The 18,506-nt window shown below is 42.4% G+C and overlaps 2 protein-coding genes across 2 annotated transcripts; both read right to left on the bottom strand.

The window, feature by feature from the left end:
* Positions 1 to 1,151: 1,151 nt before the first annotated feature.
* Positions 1,152 to 8,182, bottom strand: LOC115005865 (adenosylhomocysteinase B-like). The gene is made up of 8 exons (XM_029427840.1): positions 8,052 to 8,182; positions 6,632 to 6,713; positions 5,927 to 6,134; positions 3,494 to 3,581; positions 3,294 to 3,411; positions 3,076 to 3,198; positions 2,528 to 2,599; positions 1,152 to 1,315 (listed from the first exon to the last, which is right to left on the bottom strand). The coding sequence occupies exons 1-8, from the start codon at positions 8,180 to 8,182 to the stop codon at positions 1,184 to 1,186; spliced, it is 954 nt and encodes a 317-aa protein (XP_029283700.1). The 3' UTR covers positions 1,152 to 1,183.
* LOC115005863 (NHL repeat-containing protein 2-like) lies at positions 7,799 to 16,733 on the bottom strand. Its single transcript, XM_029427839.1, has 6 exons — positions 16,662 to 16,733; positions 16,344 to 16,520; positions 14,382 to 14,504; positions 14,011 to 14,220; positions 13,607 to 13,820; positions 7,799 to 8,318 (listed from the first exon to the last, which is right to left on the bottom strand). Exons 2-6 carry the CDS (start codon positions 16,410 to 16,412, stop codon positions 8,293 to 8,295), a joined length of 642 nt encoding a protein of 213 aa, XP_029283699.1. The 5' UTR covers positions 16,413 to 16,520; positions 16,662 to 16,733; the 3' UTR covers positions 7,799 to 8,292.
* Positions 16,734 to 18,506: the final 1,773 nt, after the last annotated feature.

Raw genomic sequence — 18,506 nt, 5'->3', positions numbered from 1 at the left:
AATAATAATAATAATAATAATAATAATACCCCTCGTTACACAGAGAGGACCTGCGTGCAGCCACTGCCCGTCTCAAAGCTGAACGATGACGTTGGCCTGTAAACAGTTAACTTTATAAAAAAGGAAATTGAAATCAAGTTAGAGTAAATCATGTCGCCATGTTTCCATACCAAGTTGTGATTGTTCTTTAAGGGCACCAGCATGAATGTTTCAGTCGTAGGACTTTCCCCACCGGAGCACACGAGACACAAGTCGGAGTCAACAGGTTTCTTTATTTCTCCATTCGTCACACTTTCAATCCATCGTTTACAGTCGAACTCTTATTTCAGGATGTAACCGTTGAGAACGTCACGCTGATTGGCTACAGTGAGAAGTTAAAAGTTTTGGGGCCGTTGTTCGCACATGTTTTGGCCCTTCACGTCAAATTAAATACAAATCACAAAAGAAAATGAACAGAAAGAATAAGACTTTAAAACTCCGGGGAAACATGATGTGCTTTGGTTGTTCCTTTGGCAGCAGTGCTTCTTCTTTACTCTACCGATCCACCCGATTAGTAAACCCTCCCAGAACATCTTCTGGCACAGTTCAGGTGCAGCTTTCATTAAGTGCTCACAGGTTCATGTGCTTCTGCACACTTAACGTATTGATTCATTAAAACAGACTCAGAAGATAAACCTGTTTTATCATCTTCCACCTCGAGACACAGAGGAGCTCAGAGAAGCATCAGGGTTTATTTTAATCCATAAATGGAGAAGGAATGACGAACAATAAGAGGAAGTCTCTTTAACAGCCCCTGAAGAAGCTGGTGAGAAGCATGGAGGAAGAAAGAGGTGGAGGGCTGAAGATATGTGCTCAGAGTAAAAGCTTCTTCAACCATAAATGTGTGATTCAAAACCAGCTGTTTGGGAGATGTTTGATCTCAAGTTGTTGGTGCCAAATAAATAAACACGAGAAATAGTTTTCTAGCATTTGATATTGAATGCTATTTATAAAAAGGTGAAGAAACAAACACAAAGCCGTCGCTGCGACCCTGAAAAGTTGACATTTGGAATCCAAAATGGCGCCCAGAGTGAAACCAATCTCTCAAAGTGCTCCACCCAAACACAGCTACACCTAAACACCAACACCGTGGTAGCCACACCTCCTCTTCCTCCTCCTCCTCTTCCCCAGCTGGACTGGACGCTCAGTAGCGATAGTGGTCTGGTTTGAAGGGCCCCTCGCTGGGCAGACCCAGGTACTTGGCCTGCTTGTCTGTCAGCTTCGTCAGCTTCACCCCCAGTTTGTCCAGGTGGGCGGCTGCCACCTGCTCATCCAACTGTGAGACAGAAAGCAAAGCTCGTTAGAAAAACGTAGAAATGCTAAATAATTACATGAAGAAGAAAGTCAAGACATTTTTCAGTCAGGCTGCAAGTTATGATCATTTTAATCATGTAGAGTTCTTATTTACTTGATAAACTTCAACCCTAACCCTTTTCTACACATTTACAAAATGTTTTCTTTCAAACATTTGTTTCATTGACTCTTATTTTGAGACAAGCGACGATTAAACAAACTTTATCGACGGACTGACGAGTTAATGGATCCGTAAAGCGGTCCGGTTGAATGTTCCCTTTGCAGGAGTATTTCCTGCAGCATGAAGGACTCGTGTGGAGTGAGATGTTCCGTGTTGGCAGATCTTCGCTCCTTAAAGCTCCATATCATTTCTTTGTTGTGCAGTTAAGCACTAAATAAATCCTCTGCACCGGCAGCTCCCTCCTTCCGTTTCATGTCACGATGTCAGGTCTCTATTCTACGCTCCGTAAAAACATCACATCTGGATTTACTGCTTTCTTTTTCTCTCTGCTTTTCAGGCTTAAGTGAAATTCACCTCGTTCTAAGTTCACTGACAGACACGACGAGAGCGTCCTCAAAGCAAAGATTTCAGAACTCAATAGCTTCTTTTTTTCAGTCACCAATCTTGATCCATATCCTGTTTGTTTGTTTTATCCTAAAAAGGTCCCGAGCTGACCTTCGACCTCAGTAACGACATTTCTCTTTAATAAAGTGTTTTTTATTATCAAGTTTGTTCTTTGAAATACAGTTTGCAGCCGGTAGATTTCTTATCATCAATGTATTATTAGGTCACTTTTATTTTGATATCATTCTTACACTGTAATACCACACACACACACACACACACACACACACACACACACACACACACACACACACACACACACACACACACACACACACGTTTTAAAGTGGCCTCTGGCTTCTCCCATCATCATCATCACTCCGACCTCAACACTTATAAACTCGCTTCTAGTATTTAACTCTTCAGAATTTTTCCCGCTTCCCTCCAGATATAAAAATACTGTGAGAGGAAGAGTCGCCAGAGAAGCAGGACGCCAAAGAGTCACACGCAGGAGTCTTTACTTCACTACACATGAAACAAACCACAACACTGAAGTATACATATATAAATGGCCCCATTGGTCCAGGTGATCGCTGCATTAGAAGCCCTGACCATCGTGTGGAGACTCACCTTCTTGGGCAGGAAGTGGACTCCGAGGGGATATTTGTCCGTGTTCTTCCACAACTCGATCTGAGCCAGAACCTACAGGAGAGAACAGGTGATCGGGACAGAAGCTGTTTAATAAAGCAGCTCAAGTGTCTTCAAGTCAAGGCTGTGAATTAAAACCTTGATGCTCGTGACTTAAATTACGTCACCGACTCATCGTACGAAACATGGACATTGTTGCCCGTTGTGTTTACAGGAGTGTTTGTTTGATGAACATCATTTCACTCATAAAGATCTGGGCATTGTACGTTTGTTAACTGAGCACGAGAGTCATTTTCATTTATCGTTTTGTTGTGTGGTTTTATTTTATTCATGTTTCTTTTCCAATTCCAACGTCTGAATATTCTAAATAAAACGTCATTATTACTTATATTATTATATATCATTTCATCAATGGCATCAAATAAGTCTTACGATGTTGTTTATTGTAATTATTTCTGGGACAATACATCCAGATAAAGAGGTCATCGTGACCTACTCTAACGTTTCTCTTCTCTGGCTCACAAACTCACCTGATTGGTGAAGGAGTTGCTCATGACGAAGGAGGGGTGTCCCATGGCACAGCCCAGGTTGACCAGTCTGCCCTCGGCCAGGATGATGATGTGACGGCCGCTCTTCATACGATAGCGATCGACCTGAGGAAGGAGAAGGATTACCGCTTCTGTTAGATTGTTGCCCAACAAGAACACAGAAGACACACTCTGAATCGAAGCTCTAAAGGTTTTCCTACCTGCGGCTTGATGTTGATCTTCTCCGCAGCGTGTTTGATGAGCCAGCTCATGTCGATCTCACAGTCAAAGTGTCCGATGTTACACACGATGGCGTCGTCCTTCATGTTCTCAAAGTGACTGAAGGTAAAACACACGTGCAGCTTGTTGTTCATCTATATAATATAATAAACATTTCAGTTCCAGTAGAAACGTCACTTACTGTCCCACGATGATGTCCTCACAGCCGGTGGTGGTGACGAAGATGTTTCCTTCCTTAGACGCCTCTTCCATGGTGGTGACCTCGTACCCTGCAGAGCAACAGAGGTTCAGATCGTGCACTAACATCTCGACGCCTCAGGGAAGATGTTTTTAAGAGAGAAACATGTGTTTATTTAAAAACAAAACTGCCAACAAACTCCTCTTCATCACTGTCGGAATCGAACAGCCTCTGAAATGCCTCAGCTGTGGCGGCGTCCTCCTCTTCACCACGCAGCATTCCAGCCTTTCGGAACCCGTTGGTGATCGTGGATGTTTTAACACTCCTCCACGCTGTCAGGATCCACTCGCAAACTTGAGCGAAAGTTGCCTTTCGCATGCGCCCAGTTTTGGTGAAGGATTTGTCGCCACTAGTCATCCACGCCTCCCACTGAGCGCGTAGTGCCACTTTGAACGCACGGTTGACACTGATGTCGAGTGGCTGCAGATGTTTCGTTGTGCCCCCAGGAATCACAACTGGAATGGAGTTTGTGCTCTTGATGGCTGCTTTAACTGAATCCGTTATATGGGCCCTCATGCTGTCCAAAACAAGCAAAGCTTTTTCTTTGCGAAAGTATCCTCCAAGGCGCTTGACGTAGCACTCATTCAGCCACTCCTTCATTACGCTTTCCAGCATCCACCCTTTCTTGTTGACTTTAAAGGATATGCCGTTTGGGATCTTTTCTTTTGGCATTGTAATCCGCTTAAAAATCACCATTGGCGGAAGCTTTAATCCAGATGCTGTGCAGCCAAGAACACAAGTGAAATTCGTTCTCTCGTGGCCAGTGGTTCTCAACGTGATGGACGACTCACCTTTCTTGTTAACAGTCCTAGTGAGAGGCAGGTCAAACGTCAAAGGCACTTCATCCATATTTATGATCTGGTCCGGTCCGATGGAATATTCCTTTATCATTCTTTGTGTGAATTCGCCGAAGTTTGTTATTTTTTCCTGGTAGTCGGGAGGGAGTTGCTGACACACAGTCGTCCGCGCCCTGATGGACAGTCCCTTTCGCCTCATAAATCGGAAACACCAGGATGGTCCACCTCTAAAATGTTCAATTTTCATTTCGGTGGCGACTGTTTTGGCCTTCAGTCGGATCTGCACGGTGGAAACACCTCGGCCGTCTGTTCTCTGTGTGTTCACCCAATCTTCAAGAAAGTCTTCAAGTTCGGGCCATCGGCTTTTGTTACCTCTGAAAGCTTTTTTTGACTTTTTGCATTGAGACAGTTCTTCCCGCTGGCGTCTCCAACGTCTCACCATTGCCTCATCGATGCCAAGAGTACGTGCAGCAGCTCTATTTCCTCCGTTTACTGCCAGATTTATTGCCTTTAACTTAAAAGCTGCATCATATGCATTTCTACGTTTTTTTTCCATAATGATTGTGTCTCTCTAATGTCCGTCTGTCTCTCGTACCACTCGCGGTTCACTTTTACTTTTTGCTACTTTTCGCGCTCTTTGGCGGCATCCGGTGGACTGTAACCTGTAATATTCCATAGATTTAGGAGTTCCCCTAGTGGCCGATAGGTGTAAAAATCCATAGATAAGTCGCACCGTTATATAAGCCGCAGGGTCGAAAAATGGGGAAAAAGTCGCGGCTTATAGTCCGGAAATTACGGTATATAATGAGCAAGTTTTCTGTATGTCATGACTTGTGCAGATTGAAGATGTTTGATACAATCTTGACAGCTCGAGCTGGAGGCAAGATTTGAATCTTAAAAGTCCAGCCAACATTACGTCTCTGCAGCAGGCTCCGTTTAAAGCTGGGAAACCGAAGGAATCCATTGGCGCCAACCTTGTTGTGGAGGATGCTAAATAACGCTCCAAAAGTGGAATATCTGGCTGCTTTCAAAAGGGGTCCCTCGACCTCACGTCTCAACATACCTCAATAAAAATGGGTTCTACGGAGACCCACGAGTCTCCTCTTTACAGACATACCGACGGTTGTTATTGTAGCCTGTTGGTTTCTGCAGACTGGGGTCCCTCAACTAATTACATAATTACATTAATTATATAAATTGGATATGACTGAGGAAAGCGGAGACTCTTATGGAGCCAATGAGCCCCATTGTATTCATGTGTTGTGAAGTTAGTCCCCTCACGGATAATCACAGCCTCATGAAACGTAGAAACCGAGCACAAGCTTTTCTATCAGTCTTTGTGTGTTAATGTGGCAGGCGAGCAAATATTTGACAATTTATCAATTCTTGAGTTGAAATTAATCAATTTGGCATCAAATCTGTGCAACAAAATGAAAATCAACCTCAGAACTGCTGCAACTTATGAGCTATAATAGAGCCTGGGAGGATCATCATATAGTTTTTAGAGTCATGACTAGAACTTGACAGTGCTGAGCTTCTCAGGATGTTTAAAATCATTGTGTTGGCCGTCATCCACTACCTTCCATGGCGGCCTGCAGCGCGTTGATGGGGTCGATCTCGGTGACGATGACGCGAGCTCCGAACCCACGCAGAGCCTGGACGCCGCCTTTCCCCACGTCGCCGTAGCCCGCCACCACGACAACTTTACCGGCAATCATCACATCAGTGGCTCTCTTGATGCCGTCGATCAGACTCTCCCTGCAGCCGTACAGGTTGTCAAACTTACTCTGCAGGAAGGGGGAGAAAAGATGTTGCAGATTATTAAACAGGAAGCTTCTTCCAGAGGGACAGACGAGTTCCCACCGAGGGCTTGGTGTCAGAATTAGAGATGTTTCCTTCATAGATTTCCATAAATCAGAGAATTCTCATGACCTCTAGCTCAGAGTCGATTTAGCTGAATAATTATTGCACTGTAACGTTTAGTTCAATACAAAGGGCTGGTTTCTAGTGAACCTTTTGGAAAACAATCTGTGTGCCTCTTCATCATAAAGGATTCACTACAAATATCAAACATGCTTAAAACGTATTTAATACACTAATCCTTCATTAACTGGTGACTATCCCCCCCCTCACAATCTAATCACACGACAGGATGCAGCTGAAGAGGATTCTTCACGTCATCAGCCTGTTGTTCCGTATTGTCTTTGAGGTCACCTTTATGTATTTGTTTTACATGATCTACCATGGTTACAAGATGATCCAGCTGGTGAAGTGTGACTCGTACCCCTGTCCTAACACGGTGGACTGCTTCGTGTCGAGGCTTCGTGTCGACTATGGGGGGCCTGGATCCAACAGAAACTCTGCTCCTACTAACAAAACACATAGATTTCAAACCCGTACAAAGGGACTTATAGGGACATATAAGTGACCTTAGATCCAGGTGACAGCCATTCATTTAACTTGAGTAAGGAGCATTTAATATACCGTACATCGCTGTTTGACATGGACATGATTTATCCAGTGGTTTATAATCTCAGTGACAAAGCATTTGTATAAAACTTCAAATAACTCCCACCTGGAACTACGGGCAGTACTGTATCAACATTTCCTGCCATGAACCTGAAGACTGTACACAGCAGCACGCTGTACTGACATGATGTAATAGCTTGATGTTAAGCCAAAAGTCAAATTAAGTAATATTTCATAAAGCAATATTTCTACTGACCATATTCGAGGTTTCCATTGTTATGTCCGAAGTCAAATGTGCTTTTCCAAAGGCCAAGCTTTCTGATAATGAGGGGAAACATGTGTCTGTGATCACGTCTCATCATTACTGTTTAGGTTCATTTTCAACTCTCACAGCCTCGTTATCTGACGCAGTAGGCAGCTGTTCTGCCCAGCACAAAACCATGAACACACTAAGTGTTCGGTAATAAATCGGTGTATGCCTAGCTAAATATCCAGATATCTTCCTCAGAAGTTAGTGGGGACCAAAATCAAAGCTGCTAGCACAACTCCAAAGTAACGCTAATGTCGCTCTGTATCTGCTGGATGTGTAAATAGGCAACTTTGTTTGCTAACAAGTTCACCATATCAACTTAACATTGTTGTCTTCACGGCTTGTTTCAAGCTTGTTTCCGTTGCCGCTGAGTGTCCAGGAAAATCAGTTATCTCCTATCTAAATTCTCTATGTATGTAGTGTATTTTTGGAAGGTTTAACAAGTTGGAAAAGATATAAAATCAGTTATCTCCTATCTAAATTCTCTATGTATGTAGTGTATTTTTGGAAGGTTTAGCAAGTTGGAAAAGATATAAAATCAGTTATCTCCTATCTAAATTCTCTATGTATGTAGTGTATTTTTGGAAGGTTTAACAAGTTGGAAAAGATATAAAATCAGTTATCTCCTATCTAAATTCTCTATGTATGTAATGTATTTTTGGAAGGTTTAACAAGTTGGAAAAGATATAAAATCAGTTTCACAGCCAAACCATGTCAAAGGAAGGGCCTGAATTGTAGCTTCAGGACATGTTGTACTTATTCTGTTTAAAAGTCTAGGCCAGAGTCTGCCAATTTATTAAATGTATTTAATCCAAGTAAAAAATATTTCCCCCCCCTCTCCTTACAGTTGTATCTCCTGGTTTTGTGGATACAACTGAGTCTATATTTGTGAGCCAGTATGGGGGACTGGAACTTGTTGGGGAACCTGCTGGAGAGTGCCCAGGAACACTCCACCGTGGTGGGCAAAGTCTGGCTGACAGTGCTGTTCATCTTCCGCATCCTGGTGTTGGGTGCTGCCGCTGAGAAGGTGTGGGGCGGTGAGCAGTCTGGCTTCATGTGTGACACCAAGCAGCCCGGTTGTCAGAACGTCTGCTATGATAAGACCTTCCCAATTTCTCACATCCGCTTCTGGTCGATGCAGATCATCTTTGTCTCAACGCCAACTCTCATTTATCTGGCCCACATTCTTCATCTGGTCCGCATGGAGGAAAAGGAGAAACAGAAAGAGAAGGACTTTGCCATGCACAGTGAAAAGCACCAGCAGTTACAGGGCACTAAACCCAAGAAGGCCCCAGTTAAAGACAACCTGGGCCATGTGCGTTTGAAAGGCGCACTGCTGCGAACCTACGTCTTCAACATTATTTTCAAGAGCCTGTTCGAAGTGACCTTTATTGCAGCTCAGTACTTCCTGTATGGTTTCCAGCTCAAGTCGATGTACACCTGTGACCGTTGGCCTTGCCCTAATGTGGTGAACTGCTTCATCTCTCGACCCACTGAGAAGACGGTCTTCATATTCTTCATGTTGGCTGTGGCCTGTATCTCCCTGCTGCTCAACTTGGTGGAAATATACCATCTAGGTTTCAAAAAGTGCCACCAGGGCCTTCGTTACAGACGATCACAGGCTGCAGACGAGGCTCCCAAGGCCCTGACTGAGCCCCAAACTGTAAACTATAACTACTTTGCTGGTCATTCCGCAGTGCCTGAACCTTTCCCCACGGACTCCAAGTGCAGCATGGTAGAACTGAACTCTGCCTACAGCCCCTACAGCCCCCACAACAGCAACGTGGTTTACAAGCAGAACAGAGACAATATGGCTGTGGAGAGAAAAGACAAAGTAGGGGAAGATGATGTGAAGGAGAGGAACATCTCCAGGCTGGATGACCTGAATATCTAAGGATCTTCTGCATTTGTATCTAAGACTCAGGATCAACATGCATTGGCTTGTGAAAATATTTGCATGTGTATGGTAGACTATTGGGGACAAAACTATTGAGTGACCACTTAACAGATTATAGCAGTGAACAATTTTCAAGTCAAGATTTGAGAGCGTGCAGGGACAGGTTTGTAAATGTAGAACCTGTGAGAGTCAATCACAAACAGGCTTTAAAGGATATAAATGGCTCTTATGGTGAATGAGTTTCTCTGTGACACTTATATAAACTCACTATGAGTTTGTGTGTGATGGATACAACTTTGAAAATAAATTAATGGATGCTACGTCCACAATTCTGTGTTTGTAAAACAGTCTACAAAACTGCTCTTGCATTTTCTGAAGTGTCGACTTGCAGATTAATTAATGTTCAAATTTGTTTTGCACTTACTTATATTTCTGATAATGATGATTTTCCATATTTGTGGCTGATAAAGAGAACTTGAGTTGTTTTGTATACAAGCAACATGTTTACTGCAGTTGGAACATGTGACTATATGTGACTACATGTGACTACTAATATGTTTCTTGCCATTTTCTACAAAAAGTAGATATGTTGACATACATTCACATGTTATATTTACTTATTTGTGACTGTAATTGTATTAAACTGATGTGCAGCGAAGAAGTGTTCAGTCAATACTCATGTTCTAAGATCTATTGTGATCATTGATCAAACATAAACCTTTCTTTCTTACCGGTCATAAAACTTGGCACAGATATACTTTAGTGCAATTTCTTCTACGGACATGCATCTTTTCCAAAACATACCCAGTGCCGGAGGTAAGAAAGACAGCAGTAAAATGTATTTATTAACGGATCATTCATCATTCATCGCACAGATCAGGAAATGTTACAGTTTGTCAGACTGTGTTTGTATTCACATCAACCTCAGTGTTTCCCCTACCATTGCCTTGGGGTGCAGCCTGCCCCCCCCCCCCCCCTGAAAAATGAAACAAAGTATTTTATTTACCTAGTTTATTTATGGCCCATTTGCCCCCCAACCACAATCAGTCAACCTTGGGGAAATACTGAACCTCAGATGACTGATGTTTCAAGTTATCACAGCATTAATTCATCAAATGTAAATTTAACGTGGCAAATTACTTTTTTTTCATTCACCTCCAAGTCAGTTCTACACACATCGGAAGGGAAAATGTTTTATTTAGCTCCACAGAGTTGACATTAATTTACCAATATTTTTTTAAAGTCTCACCTTTTTTGGAAAACTCCCTTGTTTGAGATTAAGTGGCACGAGTTTATTCAACAAAAAAGTCACATGAAGTGAAAAACTTTAGACCTTACGATCATAAAATGCTTGACATTATGTATTAGTAATAAATCCCATGCTTCAGAACAAGCTACATCAACATATTTATTTCTCACAGTGTTTTATTTTAATCTGTTAGTTTCAAATGAAATTCCACTGGAAATCTGCTTTGTAGGAATTGCATTTTTGTCCAAAGTGGCACTCAGAAACAATCTGTGTTTTCTTTTTCTTCTACGAATATAAACAAAACAGCAGCTGGGTTTAGCTGAACTGAGGAGTAAAACTGACGTTTCAACACCACAGAAAGTGTTGATTCTGTGACTATTGTGACTAAGACAGGGAGGAGGTTTCAGAAGGCATGAGCCAACACCACGGTGATTTCTTCCTCTCCTCTATTTGAAGAGGCTGGGTGAAGGAAGATGGCTTCATCAGACACGCTTTACCGGTTTCCATACAGTAGTACACCCACACAACCAAAGTGAGGCTTGGATTGCTGTTTAAGTCCTTTATAACGGCTGGAAGTCTGGTTGAGATTGACAGCGGCTTCGACAGAGCCACAATGTCACCAGTAACCACTTAATTTTCTAGCAGCCATTCGTGAAAAACAGGAAACATAATTTAAATCAACAGTCTGATACAATGTAGCGAATAAAGAAACACAAAGTCTTGTCCACAAAACTAGGCTAGCGGTACTTAGCTAAATGCTAACGTCGTCATGCTCGCAATGAGAATGCTAACATGCTAATATAAGCAGGTATAATGTTTACCATGCAGCACACTAACATTTGCAATTTAGCACTAAACAAAGTCAAGTGTTGACCTGATGGTGGCGCTAGAAGGTTTAAGAGATCATCTGGGGACCACGACTGTCCGCACAAAATGTAACGGCAATCTGTCTACCAGTTGTTGAGATATTTTAGTCCGTTATTGAAACAAAACGAGATCAATCCTCAGTTTTACGATGCGTCATGTTGTGAAAGGGCAGATGTGTATGTTATGAAAATATTTGTCTTGCATCTAAATTTACGGTTGAGCGCGGCAAGGTGCACCCACGTGTACTAGATATGCACTGGAGTGGCTGAAGTCCGAGCACTGCTAAATGGAGTCCTCTACAATATTGGCCTTTCAAAAGCCCATTGAACATATATAAAAGAGCGAGGGTGGTGTAATGGACAATTTCATATGTCCATCTTATATTCTTATGGTTTAAAACTTGGTTCAATGAACTTCTGTCTTTCCCAGCATATCTCTGTAACTTTATCTTATTCCCATATTCTTCTTGTGTTTATCCCAAATGTGTGAATCTTCTCCCTCTCCTCACTGTTGTTTTTTATGTTTATCTAACACCTGCAACTGTGGGAACTCTCCACAGCTCCCTTCTCTACTCCCTTTCTTTGTGGGCCAACTGTGGCAATCTTCTACCCCTCCCTCCCCTTACTGCAGGGGTCGGGAACCTTTATGGCTGGGTTACGAATAGGGTATCCACTCGTTATCAATAAATTGGCTGTAGGATTCAGTCGACCAACGTAGCCTATATCTAACGTACCTCTAACGCAGGGGTGGGGAACCTCCGGCCTCCAGGCCGTATACGGCCCGCGAGAACATTTGATCCGGCCCTCGAGGTAATTCGTAAAACGCCCGCAAAAAAAACTAGACGGCAATATTTTTAAACTGCCGACTGACTGTTTTTCCTGGCCAAGGTCAGGGTCCCTAAACACAATACGAGCAGAACGTGTCATCACGTGGTCATGTCAAAAAACGAGACTGTCATTGACATCAGCGAACGCAGCATGGCGAGTGTAAAACAGAAAGCTGGACGCGGAATGTCGCACTTTCCAGGAGAAATGGACGACCGATTATTTCTTTGTGGAAGTAAAAGGCCAGTGGATCTAGTTTGTGCGGACGTACTTGTGGTGATGAAAAATAATCTCGAGCGTCATTACTGCACGAAACATGCCGAACTGCACGAGCTGAAAGGACGAGTGCGTTTGGATAAAGTTAACGTTCTTCGGCGGAGTTTGGCCCAACAAGCAGCTCTCTGCAGAGCGGAACATACAAACATGGACAGATAGAGAGGTAGACCACCACACCAAGAACACACTGTGCAATATTCACTTTATTTTCTATCAACCTCTTGGTACTTATATTATTTTTATTCTATTTAATTATTGTGTACTGCCTTTTTACTTCATATGTTCTTTTGCTGTGACAATATACATTTCCCCGTTGTGGGACTAATAAAGGATTTCTGGTGAAACAAAGATACATGGATAAAAAAAGTAGCTTTTTTGCACAGCATAAAGGTGAAATGAATGGGCTGCATCTTAAAAAAGGTTTGCAGAGGTTATGAGTTCAATAATTAGTATGGCCCTCAAAGGATGTTGTAAAAAAAAAAAAAAGATTGATGGTTCCCCACCCCTGCTCTAACGTATTCACGTAGGTATTTACGTACTATATTTACGTAGGTAAGTATTCACCGCCTGCTCTTAACGAATACTACTTATACCTTACATCAACGTACACCAGCGTATTGCCAATATTTTGTATACGCCATATTTTTGTATACGTTATGCATTTGTTGGGTATTCGTCTGATACATTTTGTATCAGTAAGTGATACGATATCAACAGGTTAGACATGCGTTTCTGTATATGTTCACTTTTCCGATTCAAAGAAAAGTTGGACGCATACGTTTCTGTCATACGGATATGTGTGACAGAGCCTTTATGAATGGACCATCACCCGTCACTAACACCGTATCTCAAATCGCTTCACTCGGCCGTGGGGGTCAGACTGCTGTTGATTACAATTTGAGAATGTTGAAAAGAAGTCTTTTGAATGTTATCGAGCAGTAGAATTCATATATTGAAATGCCCATGCCCTGCTGGTGTTTTAAAAGAGTCCCTGAAAATATTCTTCCCTCCCTCAGCTGAGAAATATAAACTCCAGGCGTGGGCCGGCAGAGTGAGAGTTACTTGTTGTACAGTCGAAAAAAAACATGAAGGTTAAGCATCATTCACTTCCATTATTTTTTTCAATGACAGGCCCTGTGCTAAATATGAAGGAACCATGCCTTGCACAGAGTTTGTGCAACTGGAGAGACAAAAGCACTTTCCTAAAGCAAGCAGCAAATTCAAAAAGGTTTTCATTGTAACTGCAACCACATGTTGAAACAGTGTGAAACAAGGTGCCTTTCGGATATGAAGTCAAAAGTACTTCAAATCTGAATAAATGTTTTACAGGCATGACTTTAGTAACAATGAATTGAACTGTTTCTTACCCTCAGCGGAGAGAGCCCAGCAGCTGGGGGCCTCTTCAGTGAGTTTGGTTCCTTCTGGAAGCGTCAGGGTGAGCGACATGACAAGAGCCTGGCCTGCTGACACTGCCACTGGTGGCATTTCTTTCCTGGCAGCGGATTTAGGCAGCGTGGGGGCTTTGGCAGTACCTGAAGGCTTTGAAGGTACCGAGTCCATGTAGTCCGTGGAGATGGGGAACTGGACAAGCAAGAGATTTGGATTAAAGAGGAGCAAGGGAAAAGTTATTGACACCTGTGATGTTCTTCTTTGTAACTTTTTAGCCAAACTCTTCTAGCTTTCAGGAGGGTTTAATTACACACTTGGAGAAAATGAAAAAGGGCTTTCTCAAGGTTGGAAGTGAGCTTTTTCCTCACACACACATACACACCAGTGAAACGGTCTTGGTGGACAGGTCCAGCACTTTGACTTGGTGGTTGTTGGTATCTGCCACATAGAGAAGCTTGCCATTGTCGCCAACACAGATTCCTCCAGGTTCATTGAAGCAGGATTTCTTAAATTCAGGGCCCACAGTATCTGCAGCCTCTCCAGTCCCTGCTAATGTGCTGCACTGCTTTACCTTTGGATCCACCACCTTGATCTGAACAAAAGTACACAGGCAAAAAAAGGTCAAGTCCTGTATGTTCCGTGTATGGTTTATAGATCAAAAACATCACTAAAGAAACCCTTTATGATGACAGAAGTTGCAAATGTGAGGACGCTCTAACTTTGAACTATAGCCGTGTGACAGGCAACGGTTACCTTGTGGTTGTAGGAGTCGGCCACATAGAGCAGGCTGTGTTCAGGAGCCCAGGCAACGCACAGAGGATGCTGCAGCTTGGCATCCACCCCTTTGCCGTCTACATCCCCGGAAGCAAAAAGGTTCTGGTGCAAAGACATTATGTTCATTGATGAAAAGTTATAAAAACAAACAAATGACCAAACTGCAACTTGTGACCCCTACAGTACGTATAAGTTCAACGTGGGTAAACTCAAGTTAAAGGCTTTTGAACCATCAAGATAAAATACTTCCTTCTGAAAATCCAAGCCAAAGCATTTCCCAAATACTGACTTCATTTGAAGAACACTTGAAATAAAAACATTGGCTTCATTCTTTTAAAGGTTTCTAAATAATTCATACAAGATCAGTAACACAAACATTAATTACCAAATGTGTAAGACACACCAGACATATCTTGAAATGGCATTAGTTACTGAGCTTAAACAAGTTAGAGGAGTCATTCTTGAGAAGCTTTTAAGAAAAGTACAACATGTGGAAGGGGAACATTTTTCATGTTTTTTCTGAAGAAGAAAAGAGAAGCTGAAGTGAAAACAGTTCTTTGTGCTTCAGATTGTTTCAGGCCGAAACAGATACATTTATTAATTTGTGAGAAATTGGGAAGAATGTATTCTGTATCACTCAGCTGAATAAACAAAGAATATTCTCTGCGTCTCAGTGACTCTCCACAGCTGAGTTCACTCAACAATGGAAACTGAGAAGGAGGTTGCAACCTACATTGCTTTAGCAAGTGTGTATTTTGTTTTCATTACATCTATTCTGTTACGGCCACGGCCAATGCCGTCTGCTTTATTTATCTGCAGGGATTATTCTGTAGATGCATGCACCTTGCTCCCAGTTATGTATGCAGATTAGGATGTGGGGTCCCCGGCCTCTGATTGGCCGCAACGCCGGTCCTCTCCTCCCACCTTGGCGAAGACCGGATGTGATTGGAGTGCACCTGTTCTGGCTCTCCAATCCGAGGCGCACTGGAGAGACCAGTGACTACAAGTGCCTGGCTATGTACTCGTGTGTGTGGTTCCTAGACTCTGTTATATTGTCCATCATCGGTTGAACTCTGTGTTCTGTATCCTGTGTTGGATCTAGGTTTACCTTTGGCTCATTAATTGTTGAGAAGCTGTTCCAGCGTTTTCTGTTAGGCACGTTAGGGTGCCCTGGCGCTGTTTTATGTGTTCTTTTGTCAAGTTTTCACCCCGAGTTTGATTTTGAACTGTTTAGTTTGGGGTCTTTTTTTGTTAGTTTGTCTTTGACGCCTCGTTGCTCTCATGTGAAGAGTCCTCCTTTTGTTAGTGTCAACTAAGTACAACTGACAAACTGAAACACACTTGTTTCTGTTTAATTTGACCTTTTTTTAACCAGGCAAGTCATTAAGAACAAATTCTTCAACCTGACATGTGTCAGGTGTATGTAAGAACATAAATGTTCGACCAGAAATTGTCTTGAGGCTTTGTTTCAGTCGGGAGTCTGGGGGATATCTGGGGTCTTGTCGGCCTATCCAATTTGCACAGTTTGACCCACCTGTAGGAGACGGGGAGGAAAGGTCGTGATTTTGCGAGAAGATTCTATAGGACTGATCTTGTCGATGACACCGGATCTTTTACTTGACCGTGGTCATCCGAGGTCAAACGTGACTTTGTTGATATAAATATTCGACCTGCGAATGCACAAGACGGTCATCCAGGATTCATAGAACCATAGTTACATACGTAACTTTCATTTTCACTGCCCCCAAAAGGCCAACAAAGTAATTGCAGGTTCCTAGTACTGAACATAGAGAACATAAGAATTGAGCAAAAAATAATAACAAACTGCTGCATAATAATAATAACAATAATAATACATTAGATTTGTATAGCGCTTTTCTAGAAACTCAAAGACGCTTGACAGAGTGAGTGATACAAAAATAAAATATATAAACGGACAACCTGCATGAACAGCCTCGTGGACTCGTACGGGCTGCTCGGCTCCTGCAGCCTCCGTCCCACCTCTTCCATCCTCAGGAGAAGGCTGGTCACATGGGCCACGGCTCGGTACAGAGACTCTTCCTCTGGATCACCATGAAAGATGTTGTACAGGGTCTTAGAGAACTGGACGAACTGAGGCTGAGATAGAAGAAAAAACTTCATCAGATAATTTGACATATCACATATTTTATTGTGAAAGTGTAAAGTTAAATCTCTTTTTAAAGCCACTCCAGGAAGAATCTGTTTTCTTCAGTCAACAAACACAACATGGATTATTACCTGATTTATCCGGGGTAGGTCCTTGATGGTTTCCTCTTTCTTAAGAATTTAATTCTGCCATTGTTCAGCACCTAAAGGCAGACAGACACAGAGCTAGCAACTAATGTTAAGTTAGCTAGTGAACATAGTGAAGTATTTACCTGCTAAACATCCGGATACTTTCCTCAGGTTGATAAAGAGACCAAAAACAGAGCTAAAGGAAAGTGAATATTGGACTTACATGCATTACGTGGACACTAACACGACCCCAAATGAATGATAATGTTGTTCCTAATGCAAGTGCTGCTAAATAGGCAACTGTTTACTAACAAGTTCACCATGTTACTTTCAAGGCTGGAGATATGTTGTGCTGTGTTCACAACTTCTTTTCGCTGCCCCCAACAGGTCAACAAAGTAATTGCAGGTTCCTAGTACTGAACATACAGAACATAAGCATCTAGCAAAAAACAATAACAGACTATTGCATGAACATGGACATGTTACGGATATAATCTGAAGCTGGATAGAATCTATTTTGGATATTGTAGAAGAAAATGATATCAGGCGCCTTGTAGTTTCCCTACGCCTAATATAACATTTTACACACCTCGCTGGACAGATTATGAGATGGTTAAAACAACCAACCTGGTCCCCAACCAGGTCATCTGGTTATATTTTGAAAAATCACCGGATACATCCGTCTGTGTCTCTTGACACATGTCAAGACGCTCGTTTCATTCACGTGATACTTTACATCAAAAATGAAGCCCACAAGCAACAATGAGTGGGTAGAAATCAAACGTTTTCAATAGCTTTTTTGAAAAATGGGAAAAGACCCAATGAGGAGACAGAAGAAGAAGAAGACTTCTACGACTTCCTAGAAAAGGAAAGCTGCATTTAGAAGACAATATCAGGAGTCCTACTTAAAATGTGAGTTTATCACTACAGGTGATTCTCATGCGCCGCTCTGCATAAAACACAGGCTCGCAAATGAGGCAACGAAGCCTTCAAAACGGCTTCGGCACCTGGAGACCAAGCACCTGGCATTAAAAGACAAACGCTTGGAGTTTTTTGAAAGAAAAAAACATGAACAAGAAGGACAGAAGCAATTACTGATGGTCACCACATCAACTAATGCGAGTGCACTGAGAGCGTCATACTTAGTGTTAAGTTAAAGTTAAAGCAGGTCTGTGACCTGGGGGAGAGCTGTCCTTTATTATTTTGTTTGCTCTGCTGAGGCAGCGGGAGGTGGAGATGTGTTCCAGAGAGGGCAGGGGGCAGCCAACGGGTTTCTCTGCCATCCTAATCACTCTCTGCAGGGCTTTCTTGTCCGCAGCTGAACATCCAGCATACCACACAGAGATGTAGTATGACAGCACGCTCTCGATGGTCGCCCGGTAGAACTAAGTGTATTGCTAAGAGAAGAAACCTTTTACTATTGGTGAAGAATTTATACCTCCATATTGGACCGGCTCGTTGCAGAGACACAAGCTCAGGGCTCCCACTAATTCAGCGTAAAGCGTAGTTTTTTATATTTGTTTGTATGCCGGTCGCATAATTTTATTTTGTCATATTTATCCCCCCCCCCCACACTTTGAAGGCCGGTCCGTGAAAATATTGTCTTACATGAAACTGGTCCGTGGAGCAAGAAAGGTTGGACACATAGACCCACACCTCCTTTCTTTGTTGAGACATCTTAAAAAATGTGTTTTTCAAAAGGAATTTTAACTTATTAGTCTATTTGCCAGCCTATAGAAGCCTATTGTGAAATGTTGATTAACCAAAAGTTTTGAGTTAGAAATGTAAAGTATGGGTCCCCAGCATTTAGAAAATACCAGATGCTAACTTACATATGTTGGGATATTT

Source organism: Cottoperca gobio, unplaced genomic scaffold (genome assembly GCF_900634415.1).
Source record: "Cottoperca gobio unplaced genomic scaffold, fCotGob3.1 fCotGob3_382arrow_ctg1, whole genome shotgun sequence".
NCBI classification, from domain to species: Eukaryota; Metazoa; Chordata; class Actinopteri; order Perciformes; family Bovichtidae; genus Cottoperca; species Cottoperca gobio.
The sequence above is the reverse complement of the archived record's forward strand: the minus strand, read 5'-3'. Positions and strand labels throughout refer to the sequence as shown.